At 40.8% G+C, this 17420-nt stretch overlaps 2 protein-coding genes across 2 annotated transcripts in view; both read right to left on the bottom strand.

Annotated features, from left to right (window-relative positions):
• Nucleotides 1-2142, bottom strand: part of LOC127534725 (uncharacterized) — a 53577-nt gene extending 51435 nt beyond the window's left edge. The window contains exon 1 of the mRNA XM_051950706.1: nucleotides 963-2142. Within this exon, the coding sequence (XP_051806666.1) occupies nucleotides 963-2142 (1180 nt within the window). The remainder of the gene's footprint in view (nucleotides 1-962) is intronic.
• Nucleotides 2143-11967: 9825 nt separating this feature from the next.
• Nucleotides 11968-17420, bottom strand: part of noxa1 (NADPH oxidase activator 1) — a 34361-nt gene continuing 28908 nt past the window's right edge. Inside the window, exons 12-16 of the mRNA XM_051950722.1 lie at nucleotides 17225-17331; nucleotides 14924-15081; nucleotides 14535-14643; nucleotides 13709-13832; nucleotides 11968-13561 (exon numbers count right to left, since the gene is read on the bottom strand). Coding sequence (XP_051806682.1) covers nucleotides 13455-13561; nucleotides 13709-13832; nucleotides 14535-14643; nucleotides 14924-15081; nucleotides 17225-17331 — 605 coding nt within the window. The 3' untranslated portion in view covers nucleotides 11968-13454. The remainder of the gene's footprint in view (nucleotides 13562-13708; nucleotides 13833-14534; nucleotides 14644-14923; nucleotides 15082-17224; nucleotides 17332-17420) is intronic.

Below are 17420 nucleotides of genomic sequence, written 5' to 3'. Positions count from 1 at the left end.
TTATACTGTAGTCCACGCCTCCTTCCGGAGGAGGGACTGCTTAGCCTCCTCCTTCGCGCCTGCGTGGTCGTTCTTCTGGCAGGAAATGAAGGCCGCTCCAATTCCTCCCTTGATGACTGCGTAGATTATGACCATTATGATGATTATTACCAAAATCATCAGCAAATATGGCCATAACCAGGTGAACAAACTCTTGATCCACCCTCCTACCACCGAAGCTCCTTCTTCGATGGTCTCAACCACAGTTTCTAAGGCTGTCTCGAACGTTCCTTGCACCGTCAAGGTGGCTCTCTCCCACCAGGTGCATTCATGCTCCTTTCTTCCCTGACCACAATGCATCCAATGCTCTTCTGGTGAATGGCAGGTCCCGTTGTTGTAGATTCTGTTGGGGCCCAACCACTCGAACCCTCTGGTTTCTTTACCTTCACAAAGGCTCTTTCTGAAGGCGTGTCCTTCTACTATGGCGACAGTTGGATCTGCTACGTGTGGAATGATCTTTCCGTTTACCTCTTTTCTGTTCATCATCTGATGACCCAGTATTGCTTTAGCACATCCCACTCCCTCAGGAATGTCTCTTCTCCACTTTCCACTCTTTTTAACCCATTTCACCTCCAACCCATAGGTTGCGTAGTCTTCTCCATAGTGGCTCTGGCAGTGGTTTTCCCATCCTGGAACCCCCTGGCAATGCTGTCTGGCTAGGCCGATGGTACATGTCGTGTTAGCTCTGTCACACACCATGCTCCATGGCCTTGGACTCACGTAGGGTTCAGGCTTACTCCATACACCGGGCCAAATGTCTTTTTCTTTGGAATAGACTGTAGCTAAATACTGGTACTTTACCCAGTAGTTGTTGGTCTCGCTCAGGCATGGAACTACCCACTCCTGGATCTCTTGCTTCTGCAGGCCCCACCAAGTAGAGGATTCACTCCTGGTGTGTCCTTCACTCCAGGCCTGTAGAATACCTTTAACTGTGTTGTTGGCCGTCAGTCCGCTGCAGTTGTAGGTCCATGTACCGTAGTATCTGTTCCATTCTTGCCACAATGGGCATCTTGGCGAGGCACCGTTACTCACATACTCTTCTCCGTCTAGTGCTTGGGCTACTTTCTTCACCACACATTGGTCAATCTTCTGGAAATCCCCTCTTGGAACCCCCATCAGCTCTGGTGGCGTAGGTAGCCTCTGCACGTACATGTCAGTTTCTGTTGGTCCCGCCAGGCCCTGGCCTGTTCTTGCATAACCCTTCGGGAATGCTCCTCTAAAGTGCTTTACTGGAACTATCCATAACCAGGGCAAAGTGTCATTTAACCAGTTCTCATGATGTGCCCGTGGTTCAGCTCCATACATGCCTTTAGTGACGTAGAACATCAGGTGTGTAGCTGGAGTTATTACCAGATAATTCTGAGTTTTACAGTCGGCTAGCATGCTCCAGTAACACGGGTTTAAGGTTAAGAACTTATTCGTTACACAGGCCTTAATTACATCCCATTGGTGTCTGCGACGGTGGTTACTTCTTGGTCTGAAGTTTGGATCTACTAACTGTATAGTAGCTTTCTGGGTAGTCGTACTCACCCCAGGTGCTGGTGTAAGGGTGGCTGAAACTGAACCTGTTTCAGCTACGATGGTGGTTGGACCTTGGGTTACATTTCTTGAGGTCTTGGTTACCATTGGAGGTGGTTGTGCTGTTGGAGGCGGTGGGATATCACATGTAAAGTTGTAATATCCCCAAAACATCCCATCTGACGGGAGGATTCTGGTACACGTCTCATTCTTGTGGTGTGCTGGATACACAACTTCAGATTTCCAGTAGCCTTTGGTCTCCTGTCCCGGCCATAGGACACATGCCTTCGTGCAGTACCATCTTGGGGTTTCTGAGTTTGGATGAACCCAGTTACACTGACCTGTCTTAATCCTGGTTCCATTCCTGATCCAGTACCGGATGCCTATCTCTTCAGGGTAGGTCTGCCAGTCTTCCACCATCGTGGTCGCGTTGGTCAGGTTTTCTGCCTCAAGAATCTCTCTCCAGGTCTGCAGGGTGGTCTGGTTGTCGGTGACGTTCGTTCCAATTTCTCCAACCCAGGTTAGGATGTCTGTGGTGAGGTTCTTGCTGTCATCTTTGCCTTGTACTGGGCCCAGCAGCTTCATCACTTCTGGTAGGGCCGTCTGGTTTGTATCATTCCCCCATGCTTGTAGCTTTGGTAGGAATAGGTTTCTTGGCTGCGCTTCTCCGCAGGTCTGGTTAAACCTCTTCGTTGAGGTGTAACTAATCTCTGTATAGGCTTCAATCATCACCACCTCTCCCCGCAAACACACATGCATGCACACGTCCCTACATACACACACACACACACACACACGCACACATACAGGCACACACATTCTTGCACACACTGCACTACTGCACTAGGCTCTTTATTTATCTATTAAGAAACGGTCACCACGACTTTGGAGCCAAAGCTCTTGTCTGTATTGCACTAATTGATGGTCTCAATGCACATCTATTTATGTTGTAGGTTTGTAAATATTAGTAGTGTCTTTTTTATACTTATATTGTCTTTTATGGAAGCGTTTCCATATTGTCTTATGGCTGAAACCGGGACCAGGGTCCAATTTCGTATGTTGCATGTCCAAATGTGGAATGATATGACAATAAAGAACCTTTGACCTTTCTTATTCTTGTGTATTATTGCACTATAACTGTGCATTCAGTTTTTGTTTGTGATGCCCGTAAATATGTTTGTAGTTTCCCAGTTGCTCCTAGCCTTGTAATAGTTTTGGTCATTCCACAATTCCACAGTTTCATTTAGCTTTATCCCAAAGCGACGTACATCTTGATGACCAGCTGACCTTTAAGGTTCACATGGCCTCAGTTTTCTCGATCTTGCCGTTATGCCCTCTACAACATCAGGAAGATCAGACCCTTCCTGACCAACAGGCCACACAACTTCTGGTTCAGGCTCTTGTGATGTCACGCATTGACTATTGCAACTCTCTTCTGGCAGGTCTCCTGCATGTACAGTCAACCTCTACAGATGATCCAGAATGCAGCAGCACGTCTGGTCTTCAACCAGCCCAAAAGAGCTCATGTCACTCCCCTGTTCATCTCTCTTCACTGGCTTCCAGTTGCAGCCAGAATCAAATTCAAAACTCTCCTCCTGGCTTACAAAACATTTACAAGAACGGCCCCAGCCTACCTGGATTCCCTGATCCAGGTCTACTCCCCTTCACGCCCACTTCGCTCTGCATGTGAGAGACGCCTGGTGCTTCCAGCCAGCACGGCTCGATATCTCTAGCCAGACCTTTTCCTCTGTTGTTCCCAAAATGGTTGAACAATCTACCAAACTCTGTGCGTTCTGCTGAGTCCCTTTCTACTTTTAAGAGACAATTGAAGACTCAATTGTTCAGAGAACACCTAGGCACTTAATCTGACTCCACCTTAGGGGTAGAATAAGTCAGTGTGGTCCAAACCCCTCGATATCTCTAGCCAGACTCTTCTCCTTGTTGTTTCCCAAATGGTGGAACAAATTACCAAACTCTGTGCATTCTGCTGAGTCCCTTTCTACTTTTAAAAGACAATTGAAGACTCAATTGTTTAGAGAACACCTTGGCACTTAATCTGACTCCACCTTAGGGGTAGAATAAGTCAGGTGGTCCAAAACCCAGCATTTATTTGGCGCTGACAAAGATTTAAAAAAAAGGGGGGGGGGGGGGGGGGGTTGGCATTCTTCTGCAACTTGATGGCAACACCTTTGACCAATCGCACTTGAAGCACTTTTTTGCACTTACTACAGGTTTTTCCTTATGTCTGAATTCTTGCTTGTGTTGTACGTTGCTTTGGACAAAAGCGTCTGCTAATGAAATTGTAGAATTGTAGAATCTTGGAGTAGATACAGCACAAGCAAGGATCTAGTCAGGAGGAACAACCTAGACAAGTGCAATAAAATAAGTTCAAGTGTGATAATAGGACCGTGGTGTCTACAGGCAGTGCAGACATAACAGGATTTTTTCTTTCTTTTATTTTTTTGCAGTCTGTCAAGTCCAAAGGTGTTCAGTGAAGAGCTGGATTTTTAGTCTTTCCACTACCAGGGGGCCACAGAGGAGAAGAGTCTACCTATTGACCGGCACCATTGTGGAAGGTTGTATCAGGCGCCTTTTGTTGGCTGAGCATAGTGAGCAGGAGGAAATGTAGACCTGAATGAGAGAGTTCAGGTAGGAGGGAGCTGTTTTCATTGTAGTTTTTAATGGTAGTGTCAGAGTTTTGAATTCTATGCGTTCAGCAACTGCTCAGTAACTCCCCCGACAAATTATCTACTCTTCTTAGGATTTGGTCTCTATAGTGTTTTCTGATTGTTGCTAGCCTGAATAATTTGACCTTGTTTCTCTGGCGTCAGCATTTCTGGGTCATTTCCCTAGTCTCAGCTCTTTTGGTTTGGTTGTTCCACTGGCTCCTCACCAGAGATCACTACTGTACTTTGATTAGCCTCGAATTTCTGTGCTCCCCATAGTTCAGTCTCCAGCCAGTGTCCTTGCTTTGTTCCTGCACTGTGTCCCCATCCCCTCTCCACTCATTGTCAACAAATCCTTTTCAATTAAATTCTGCTCTGCTGTGTTTTCTGTCTGTGCCTGCATCTCTGACTTCCTGTGACATGAAAAGGCCTAACTTTGATCAAATGTGATCCTAGAGGTGAGTAAATCTAAAGGGCATAAGAAATTTAAATGGCCGAACCTGAGACGTGTAACTCATATGGCGAATCAAATGGATGTAAACCAAGGAGAGGCAGAAAGTGTGCAAATAGGCTGACAGTTTTTCGTTTACACTGGTCTGTTTAATGTACTACGGAGCAGAACGGTTTATTTCCCAGCATATTCCAGAGCAGCAAATGGACTCAAGAGACACATTCTCACACTTTTGAATTTGGAAGACTATTTTACATCAAAATAACCCCTCATGACACTCTTGGAGACAACAGAATGTCTAACTGCCCAAGAACCTGATAATAGTCGCAATATACCCATCCTGAAGAAGAGATTGCATTCTTCACTGTGACCCACTGGTGTAGTCCAGGGTATACGGCGGTATACGGCGTATACCCACTTATTTTTCAGTTAGCATTGCGTATACCCACTTCTAATGCTCCCTGGTGCGCATCATTCAGTAATATCTGTGTGCCAGGTAGCCCTCTTTTCCTTAAGGATGATGAAGCCATGAACAACCCTCCTCTGCCTGTAATTGGCTGGTACATGCTACCTTCACTGATTCGATTGGTTAACTTTAGGGATGAGCCAATCAGAGGCAGAGTAGGGCGGGTTATACAGAGGAAAATTTTGCTAACACCTCTGTGGCACTCCAGTTGATTGACAGGTCTGCTTGAAAGATGCGCGGAAATGCGAGAAAGTCAGAATAAACACCTCTCAAGTGAGTGGCACGTATCGAGCGAACCTACTTTCATGGACGATATAATTCTCAGGTAAGTTTTAAGGTGGTTTCCAAATGAATCATTGTTTTAAACTACTGGCAACATGACTGCACATTTCAAGGAGAGGATATTTTGTCGCCAGTGGTTAAAGATGCAGTCAATTCCAGCCATTTTCAGTACAAAAAAATCGCTAATATTCTATTTGTAAATAAAAATATGACGAGAAATACAGGGAATATTGGACACGCATCGCGAGGTGCATTTCCTCGAAAACGACCTATTTGTGGAGTATATACCGTCTTCAAGACATGTTTTGGACAAAATAGTTTACTGGCTTGTGTCGTCTGGATGTCTAAGGTTGGATTATGGCCGTTTTTTGTGGAATATTTTCATCTGTGTGTAATAATGAACCCGGAAATGTGATTCGCGCTGTGTACGTCGAAGCCGTGTATAGAGAACGGATGGATGGATATTCGTTGTTTGTCTGACAAATGTGTTTATATTATCGCTGTGGTAATCACATCTGAAAGTGGTTTATACCGGCGGATTCATGAGAATCTAAGCTTTCCATCGGCGTATAGTGTTTGTATAATCGCATTTGCAGTTTCAGACATTTAGCAAATTGCTTATGCAGATCTCAAAGTGTACCGCGGGCGGAACACTGAAGCGCAACTGAAGCGCAACGGGTTAAACTGAGTGTCGGGCCAAGTCTGACTAATGTTTTGAAAGGCTAACGTTATTCTAATGTAACTCTGAAGCTAGCTACATTGGGATAATGTGGAAAAACCTCTAGGCTGGTAGTTGATTTTAAAGTAAGTAAAAACACAAGAATGGGGACAGGTAGTTTAAGATTCGACCTAAAACAATATTGAGGTTTTATTCATGATGAAATATGAACAAGGATGCACTGTCAACTTCATATTTGAAGTATTTTATTTAAATAAATGTTCAAAAGTAACTGAAACACCATGTTTGCCTCATGATAAATACATGTTACATTAATCCAGTTTGCTTGTGTGACCAGTAATAACTACAAACTGCTCCTAATCAAGTCATGATAATTTTATAATAGTGGGCAAGTAGAAATGACTGAATAAATTGAACAGAGTAGTCTTCTATGTCACTGTTTCTAAAACTGGGCGTTTTTCTTGATTAATTAAAAAAAAGGTGAAAATTAAGAGTATATCCACTTCTCCAGGGACCACTACACCACTGCTGTGACCTCTTCACCTTCTTCTTCTTACGCCCAGACCTCTCTATAGAAGAATAACTTAGTGTTGAATCCTACAATTACGAAAATCCAACATCACGATGATCATAATATTTGGCCTCAATCTACGATACCAGATCACCAGGACCAGTACTGAAGAACACCTCACATCTGAAGTGTTTATGTAGAACACACAAGACACAAACATCACTCTCCTCTCCATCATAAAGGACATGGACTTTTATCCTAAGCATATATCATTTTTAAATCTTTATTGCCTAATATACACAGGTGGACAAAATTGTTGGTACCCCTCAGTTAAAGAAGGAAAAACCCACAATTCTCACTGAAATCACTTGAAACTCACAAAAGTAACAATAAATAAAAAAATATTGAAAATTAAATAATCAAAAACAGCCATTACTTTTGAATTGTTGATTAACATAATTATTTAAAAAAACAAACTAATGAAACAGGCCTGGGCAAAAATGATGGTACCTCTATAAAAGATTGAAAACTATTTGACCAGAGTGACATGATTAACTCAGGTGTGTCATTAATTGACATCACAGGTGTTTCCAAACTCATAATCAGTCAGTCTGCCTATTTAAAGGGAGACAAGTAGTCACCCTGCTGTTTGGTGAAAAGGTGTGTACCACACTGAACATGGACAACAGAAAGCGAAGGAGAGAATTGTCCCAGGACATCCGAAAAAAAATGATAGACAAACATCTTAAAGGTAAGATGTTTGCATAAGACCATCTCTAAACAGCTTGAAGTTCCTGTGACAACAGTGGCTCATATTATTCAGAAGTTCAAGACCCACGGGACAGTAGCCAACCTCCCTGGACGTGGCCGCAAGAGGAAAATTGATGACAAATTGAAGAGACGGATCGTTCGAATTGTATCCAAAGAGCCCAGAGCAACCTCCAAAGAAATTAAAGGTGAACTCCAAGGCCAAGGTACATCAGTGTCAGATCGCACCATTCGTCGTTGTTTGAGCCAAAGTGGACTTCATGGGAGACGACCAAGGAGGACACCACTGCTGAAAAAAACTCATAAAAAGCGAGACTGGAATTTGCAAAAATGCATGTTGACAAGCCACAAAGCTTCTGGGAGAATGTCCTTTGGACAGATGAGACCAAACTGGAGCTTTTTGGTAAAGCACATCAACTCTATGTTCATAGACTCAAAAACCAAGCATACGAAGAAAAGAACACTGTCCCTACGGTGAAACATGGAGGAGGCTCAGTAATGTTTTGGGGCTGCTTTGCTGCATCTGGCACAGGGTGTCTTGAAAGTGTGCAAGGTACGATGAAATCTGAAGACTATCAAGGCATTCTGGAGAGAAATGTGCTGCCTAGTGTCAGAAAGCTTGGTCTCAGTCACAGGTCATGGGTCTTCCAACAGGACAACGATCCAAAACACACAGCCAAAAACACCCAAGAATGGCTGAGAGAAAAGCGTTGGACTATTCTAAAGTGGCCTTCTATGAGCCCAGATCTGAATCCCATTGAACATATGTGGAAGGAGCTGAAACATGCCATTTGGAGAAGACACCCATCAAACCTGAGACAACTGGAGCTGTTTGCTCATGAGGAGTGGGCCAAAATACCTGTTGACAGCTGCAGAACGCTCATTGACAAATACAGAAATCGTTTAATTGCAGTGATTGCCTCAAAAGGTTGTGCAACAAAATATTAAGTTATGGGTACCATCATTTTTGTCCAGCCCTATTTCATTAGTTTGTTTTTTTAAATAATTATGTTAATCAACAATTCAAAAGTGATGGCTGATTTTGATTATTTAATTTTCAATAAATTTTTATTTATTGTTACTTTTGTGAGTTTCAAGGGATTTCAGTGAGAATTGTGGGTTTTTCCTTCTTTAACTGAGGGGTATCAACAATTTTGTCCACGTGTGTACACTACTAGTCAAAACATTTGGACACACCTTCTCATTCAATGCCTTTTATTTGTATTACTTTCTAGCTTGTAGATTAGAAATGAAGATTAACACTTCTTTGTTTACATCATTCCATATGTATTCTTTTATAGTTTTGATGTTTTCAGTATTAATCTGCAATGTATAAAATAATGAAACAATGAAACTTGTAGATCATTTCTCTCTTCCCTCCATCTATCAAAGATACAACCTGAAATAGCACACTTGCTCGAAAAACTAATAACATTAGAAGAACTTACAGAAGCAATAAACTGCATGAATAAAGGCAGGTCTCCGGGCTTGGATGGGATTCCACCTGAGCTATATTCTGCATTCTGGTCTCAGCTTGGTCCACTGCTTTTAGACATGATAAACTTCTCCATCTCCGCTGGGTCCTTCATAGACGGGTGCAATGTAGCCATTATATCACTCTTATTAAAAAGGACAAGACACCAACTGAGTGCGCCTCCTATCGCCCTTTGAGTCTTTTAAATACTGAAATAAAGGTCTATGCCAAAGTTTTAGCAATGAGAATGGAACCAATTGTGACACATCTGATCCATCATGACCAAACAGGTTTTCTAAAATCACGTCTAGCTTCCGATAATATGCAGCGGTTACTCTCTATATTAGACTCATCATCTAAATCATCTAGTACAAATGTCATTGTCTCCCTCGACGCTGAGAAGGCATTTGATCGATTAGAGTGGGGGTATTTGTGGTCTGTGTTACAACATATGGGCTTCAGCGAAGGCTTTATTGCAATGATAAAAACATTATATGCCAATCCAACAGCAGTTGTAGTAACCGGCAGGACCTGTTCTTCAAGGTTCATAGTTTCTCGCTCTTCGAGACAGGGCTGCCCCCTGTCACCTTTCCTTTTTTGCCTGTCGTTGGAGCCCATTGCTCAATTAATTAGGCAATCAGAACAACTTGCGCCAATAATAGTACACAACACCCCCCATTGTATATCCCTCTATGCTGATGACATTCTTATCAATATCCTTTCTTCTCAAAACATTTGAACGATTTGGAAAACTATCGGGGTATCAGGTGAACTGGACAAAATCTGTAATTATGTCCCTGAATACAACCTCTACTGACCTGGGTACATTCAATATTCCAGTTGTTGACAGCTTTAAATATTTAGGTGTTTCAATACATAGGACAATTGATACATTAATTAACTATAACTTCAATGAAATGTTCATTCTATAGTAAATGATTTGGATAAATGGGGAAAATTTCCAACATCTTTTCAGTCTTGCTTATCAATAGTAAAAATGAATATATTACCACATATAAATTTTTTCAGCTCGATGCTCACTTTGCCTCCAACGAAAGGATACTGGAAGAAAATACATACCAGTGTAGGATCTTATTTATGGAATAGGAAGAAACCAAGAATAAAAACATTAACACTATATCAGCCTAAATCTTCAGGGGGCATGGGACTTCCAAATTTTGAGTGGTACTCGTGGTGTTTTGACCTGCGCCCACTTTATATCTGGCTTAAACCACACATAATCACCTCGTGGCGACCAATTGAGATGCAATTACTCCAACCTTATGATATGAAAAATTTTATATATTCAAATATACCACTAAAAACCGCAAAAAACAAATACAGAGTAGTTATTGCTCACCTTATTGCTGTCTGGCACAAAGTTAATCACTTTATGAAATTAAATAAAATATACTTTCTACAATCCCCGATCTTTCATAATTACTCATTAATGATAGGCAAAAAGTCCATTTCTTTCTCCCCATGGGAACGTCAAGGGGTTCATACACTTAGCAGTATAGTTGGCCCAAACGGACTAAGGGAATTTCATGATTTACAACAAAATTACAATTTACCTGCCACCTCCTTCTACTTTTATTTACAATTGAGAACTTTGGAAAAACGAGCTCCAAGATCATTCTGAATGGGACTGGGACCTTATCTGGTCCAATGTATGTCTGTCTTCTAGAAATCCAAATCATCAGATGATCCATTACAAATTTATCCATAGGGCCTATCTTTATCCAAGAAGATTACATCTAATGAAACGCAAAGATAATCCATACTGTGATTTTTGTTCAGACAATGTCATTGGTACCTTTCTCCATATGGTGTGGCACTGCCCTGAGGTTAACCGCTTCTGGCAAAACGTTGCTTCTATTCTATCGACTATAATGGGGAGAAAAATCCCACACAAACAGAGGCTACTTCTGCTAAATGATACATCCAACTTTAATTTTACTATAAACGAACGCCGCCAAATTCTAGCTGGTCTCACAGTTGCAAAAAAAATCATAGCATGTTGTTGGAAGCTTAGGTGGCCTCTGGATGTGGAGGGATGGCTCTCATCATTCCAAGAAATTGGACATTTAGAACTATCAACAGCTCGCATACACAGTGCCAAAAGCGCAAATATTACCTGTTGGTCTAACCTGTTACATAAAATCCAATGTCTCTGAAATATAACTGTGAATATGCCTGATCAATCAATTTGTCATGGATTATACATATACCATATGTAGAACCAATATTGCTTTGTAACTTGTTATATGTAACTACATAATTATATGTATAAATGCTATTTCTGCTGATGCTGATGACGGAGGAAATTAGCCCTGTTTGTCAAACTGTGTTTATCCTTGATAATTTGTAAATGTAATTTTTCCTTTTTTTTCTTTTTTTCCAACATGCCTGGACAGCAGGGGAGGGATGGGAGGAGGGGGAGAGTGTGTGTAGGTGTGAATGAATGTGTGAATGCAAATATATGTTATTTGTTTTTAATATATAACTCTGTTTATTTGAATAATTTCTGCAGTTAAAGTCCGACTTTGATCAAACCCAATGTAACACAGGGTCTGGGATAAAAGATGTACGTCTAATGTAACGAAATGCCTGACATGTAAAACCAATGTATGTAGCACAACTCAATTAAAAAAAAAAAAAAAAAAAAATCGATCACAAAAAAAATAATTAAACAAAAACATTGAATGAGAAGATGTGTCTGAACTTTTGACTGGTGCTGTATATACTTGTGTTCTTGAGTCAGACCTCTCTGGGAAGTTCAAAGCCTAGGTATATCTGAACAGCGTTCTTCCCAGAATCCTGTGGCCTCTCCTCATCTGTGCAGTTCTCATCTCAACTGTTGAGATTTTAGAGAGGGTCAGCAATAGTAGTGGCCCCCAGCCATCTTATGAGGTGACTGATTTTTCTGATTATTTCTGATCAGAATATATTTTTTATTACAACTGAGGTTAGTCAGCTGTGACATGCTAATGCCTACCCGTTTGTAAAATAAAATTCAGTTTTTAACGTTAGATCAACCTGAAGATTATAACATTTTCTTGCCAAAGAACAGCCACAAAACTTCATTTTTTATAACTGTGTATAAATTCCTTTATTTACTACTATAAACAACTAATACACCATGATTTCTAAAATGACAGATTTTCAGCTAACATCAGATAAGCACAGCAAACTGAACACACCTTACAGATGTCAGATCAAACCAATTATTACAACCCTGTCAAAAAATTGTAAAAACAGTTGGTGAAATTTTTAAATCCAACCTCATTTGAGCATGACAGGAGTATTGCAGTGGTGCCAGAGAGTATATAAGCAGGAAAAGGGAAGCAGGTTTAATATAAATGCATGTTTTGTATCACAGACAAGTTGAAATTATTCTCATCCAAGCAGTTCATCTGAAGGCATCTGAAATCATGCATCAAAAATTGCTGAAAGAGAAAAATATATATTTTCTAGACTCTGTACACTTGCACTGAAATATTTCAAGCCTTCATTTGTTTCAACTTTGACGTTGAAAGCTTTCTGCTCATGAACTAAATACAAAATTTACTTTCTTTGGATCACTTAGCAACATTCTAGTTCTTTGCTTAGCCAAGGTAAGATGCTTCTGATGTTGTTGGATGTTCAGGAGAGACTTTACAAAGTCCATTTCCTGGACACGTTGGTTACGGTGGCTCTGGATGCACTGGTTCCAGCTTCAGTTCACTGCTCTAATCTCTTCCACATTCTGGAATTCACTTTCTCTTGGCCATCTTGTCAAGTCTGCAGTCATCCCTTTTACTTCTGCACCTTTTCTTATGGCATCATTTCCTTCCAGTTCCCTTTCAATTAATATTCTTTGATAGAATGCTCTCTGAACAGCCGACCCCTTCAGACAACGTACTGTCAAGTTGTACGCTTTTTCAGTGATTGTCTTCTGGACAGCTGTCAAGTCAGCAGTCTTTCCCATGGCTGTGTTTGTGCATACTCAGACTAAGAATTTAAAGGCAGGCATTTTGAGCTAACTGGCTGATGAGAGCTCTTGTGTGGGAGAGTTTAGAGGGTCATTGATTTGTGGCCCTCTAAACTACTCTAATATTGTGAGAATGATTTTGGGGCTTCCTTGACTGTAAGCATAAAAATTAAAACAAAGTCTTGAAGTATTCCAGTTTATGTGTGAGAATATATATTTTACCCTTGAGCAATGCCTGATGAATACGTTGAACCTTTAACGCCATTTTCTAATAAAATGAGATGCATTTGTATGTAGTGTGTATGTCTTCATCACATCTCATGTCCTGAAAGAAGTTTAATTACCCAGTCAGCTTGCGATTTGGGGTATAAGGTGCATTTGTAAGCCTGAGTGACTACAGTTACCCATAAATCCATCTCCTCACCATGTAGGTCTGATAAGTATTGTCAGCAAAATACTTTTCCAGCAGTACTCTGAGCCACAACAGAAACATTGTATTCATACCATAGTTAGTACCGAATGCACATTAGACCTTGCAAGGTTGCTGTTTGGTTGTTCTGAGGCTATAAATGGCCACCACTCACAGGTTAATGGGTTTGTAAGAGAAACACAAAGGCACATGTGCATTTAAAATTCTGAGCTTCGATTGATGTTGTTGTCCTCCATGTAGGCAAAGCAGCGGGGGAAGATGCCAATATTTCCTGCACAGTGTCCCTCCAGCCACTCTTCATTAACTAAAAGAGAGTATGAGAAGGAAACACAAAGAGCATGTCTCACTTTCGAACAGCGAATGAAGTAGCATGAGAATATTTTAAGTCAAAGACAAAAGACTTATGATTCTCTTGACAAGCAGTTCAGTGTGAGGTTGACTTGTGACGAACCTTCTCCCAGGATGTCAATAGTATCTCCTTCACTAAATTCTAGGTCCTCTGAGCCCTGAGAAGCGTAATCATATAGCGCCACCATTTGGTAGAGGATGGTACGGTTGGCCAGAGGGTCCTCTGTCTGAAGTACAATGGCACAATGAGGAAACATAAGTAAAGGAGCAAACTGAACAATTATTTGAGTTTGTGTGTAAGAAAGGAAATAAAACAAGGTAGAACTTGTTTTAGTAGAACTAAAATTAGAAAGGTAGAACTAAAATTGGAGCAGCTGATTCACGATTCTAACAATTTTATAATGTGTACTGTTTAAACCTTAATAGCCTGCAATGCATATATTATTAGAATCATTTTCTTATTCATATTCACTAAAAGCAACAACAAACAGAGCAGGAGCACCAGCTCCATTTATGCTCCTATATTCCATATAATCAAAACAAATACTGGGATAGCACTGTTGCCTGACACCTAGAAGGGCATGGGTTTGAATGTCAGTTAGGGCTTTTCTGTGTCAGATGTGCATGTCCTCCTGTGTAGGTTTTCATCCGATTCCTCTCACAGTCCAAGGAAAAGCTTAGCGTAATCGATGATTCCTATTAGCCGTCAGTGAGAGTGTAAGTGTGCATGGTTGTCTGTCTTTTTGTGTACGTCTCTTTGCTGGTAAATGCAATTCTTTAACTATGCCAGCCTGTTGGCAGGTGGTGTACACTGGTCTGTTTTTCTTTGGAGCAAGGCCCTCCATGCCTGATCCACACTAACAAAAAGATAGATTAGTGCAGCTTTAAAAATGATGCAGTTCTGATGTGTTGTAACTTCAAGTCCTTACCTGGCACCACAGGGTGACTCTGCCGGCCTCAGCCACCTCTTGCATAGTGCCGCCTGGCTCCAATTCCCCACGCAGAGGTGTCAGCACCTGGGAGCCATGCTGCTTATGTCTGATGAGACAGGAGTAGCAGTGAAGGGAAGGGCATACATATCAAATAGATCCAAGCTCAGAAACACTGTTGCTCTGATGTTGGTTATTTGTTGTTACGAGCCTTAATTTTTATTTCAACTGCTAGACAAATGAACTGGTTGTATTACTATAAATCATTAAATGCCACATAATGCTTCAGTAATATGTCTTTATCCCATGATGATGCAGAATTTTGTTTTAGAAAGCATCATTTGTTGAAATTCAAGGAGACAGACGTGAGTTGGCAGGTGTGACGTTACCTGAGGCGCAGCTGAGATGCTGGTTGGCCCAATTTCTGTGCGATTCGTTCCTTCATTTCATCGTATGACGCATTAAGAGGGACAGACAAAGCCATAGTGTACGTGTAGTGGACCTTCACCAACACAGATCCCATCTCTGATCCCTGAAGTGAGCTGGCCTGAGAGCAACAAGCACATTTAGAGAGAAAATATACTACAGCCTCTTAAACTCTGATTGTTCACAGGTCTATATTGTCCTATTTTTACAAAGGTTTTCTTAATTTCTAAGTGGCTAAAGTTTTTTACAGGTCTTGTAATTTTCACCCTGGAGGTTGCAAGAAAACTAAAAGAAACATTAAATGAATCTACTAATATATAAAAAATGTTATTTAGAATAATAATATACAAACTGCCTTACACACACATCCATTAATCCTGATGTAATAATCAATTGTCACATTGCAGCCACCCTCCAGTGGAGTCCAACACTTTCAGTTTCATTTTTTAAGAGGTGACAGATAAACTGGTCTATTAGTTATTTGATCAGATAGTTCAGCTTCAGTCTGTTTTGCATCATTGTTTTATGAATCACTTAGTGTATTGTCTAGTCTCGTGTGAAGGATAAATATCACGTGTACCACTGCTCTCTCCGGCACTCTGGAGGGCATGTGTGAATACAGTCAGGAGAAACATTAATGGAAAAGTGACCCATATCTGAATGACTAGAATGCTGTCACTGTAACAAACTTATGAAGCTGGTATTGCTCCATGTCATATGTCTGAAATAGGCTCAAGTCTATTATTATGGCATAGTTGATGTTTAGATTATCCCCCTCAGGCTGAAATCCAGACAACCAAGAGTAATTAAAGGTTCTATGTTCAAATCAAAATTATTTTATAGAGCAGTTTACAACAACATCAAAGACTAAAGTCTTTCCATCAGCATGATAAACAAAAAAATACAAATTTGTTACTATCCATCCATCATCTATACACTGCTTAATCCTCATTAGGGTCGTGGGGAGCTGGAGTCTATCCCTGCTGACCTAAGGTGAAGGCAGAGGACACATGGACAAGATGCCAATCTGTTGCAGGGCTACATATACAGATGCATGGCAGCTGACACGGATATGAATGTCCATGCCAGGCAAATATTTTGTCACATCTAACTTTAAAGGTGATCATTTGATATGTAAATGAAGCAGAACGGTCAGCACAGTGCTTGTCTTTAACTTATACCTATGTAAGCTTGTCAGACAATGCTGTAGCTGTAAAATCAGTAGTGGTGGTGGTGATTGGCTGCAGATTGGAAATGGCTGTAGTGACTGCTGGTGAACACGGTCTTAAAGGGATGCCTTTCAGCCATTATTTCATACTTGTTTCATTTGACACTACATATGTAAATGAGAGCAGCTTTAATAAGGTATTCGACAGTAATAAGATGTAGAATATATGAGCACGGAGAGAAGGAAAGAGGCAAACGGATGCAACAATGTCAGACAAACTCAATAATAACTGTCCATGCTACTGATATGGAGCTGTGGTTTGAGCATCAATGCTAGCAACAATAAGATTGCTACTAAAACCAAAACAGTATTTACGTGTTTTGTCTGTCTGTGTTGGGTCTATCACTATTCTGTGTTAATGATTAAGTCACTAAAAAACCAGCAAAATGTAGTGCTTTGTTATTTTATGATACAATTTTAGTATAAGTCTATTAACATTCATCTATCCTACATGATGGAACATTAACTGCTTTTAAAAATTGTATTTTTAGGTTTGATATTAATTACCTTCACCCTGGTATTAATATTAGATCAACAGAAAAATCTGTAACAGCAATTGTACAGGAAAATGGTGAAATGATTTAAATTATATGGGAAAGAGAGAAAAAATGTCTACTTTTCTGTTATGAACCAGAAGATACGATAAAGCATTATCCTCATTCATTTGAAGTACAATCTTCTTGAAAGTGTTATTAGGTGGCATATGTGATATAGGAAGTGCATTTGTTACCTTCCATTAGAACCAGTGTTTTCCAGGTTACTGTGGCACACGGAGACAAAAGAAAATTTATATCCTGAACCTATGTGTTCCCTGAGCATCATAGTGACTTAATCGGGACATATCACAACTCCCCTGTTAAGTTAATCCTTGCAAAGTAGTTTCTTCAAGTTGTCAAAATCAAGTATCTCTAGATCAGGCAGAAAGAGAAGGAGTGTGTTTGTGCATGTGTCAAAAGTTGGAGGTGGCAGGGGAAAAACTGTGATTCCATCATCTACCGTGTGCATATAAATCAGGTTTTTCAAGGGAGGAGAATACCTGGTGGCTGGCTGCAGTGGCTGCATACTTGGAAGGTTCTGAGGCTGTTGGCAGCACGTGGGTGGCAGCAGTGTAGGATGGCGGTGGAGTGTCTGCATTAAAATGTGCTGCAGAGTAAATGCAGGAAAGGTAGAGTGAGTACATACAATACAAGCCTAATGGCAGGTTAGACAGCCAAATGCTGTGCTCTCTGAAT

Source organism: Acanthochromis polyacanthus, chromosome 7 (genome assembly GCF_021347895.1).
Source record: "Acanthochromis polyacanthus isolate Apoly-LR-REF ecotype Palm Island chromosome 7, KAUST_Apoly_ChrSc, whole genome shotgun sequence".
Lineage (NCBI taxonomy): Eukaryota > Metazoa > Chordata > Actinopteri > Pomacentridae > Acanthochromis > Acanthochromis polyacanthus.
The sequence above is the reverse complement of the archived record's forward strand: the minus strand, read 5'-3'. Positions and strand labels throughout refer to the sequence as shown.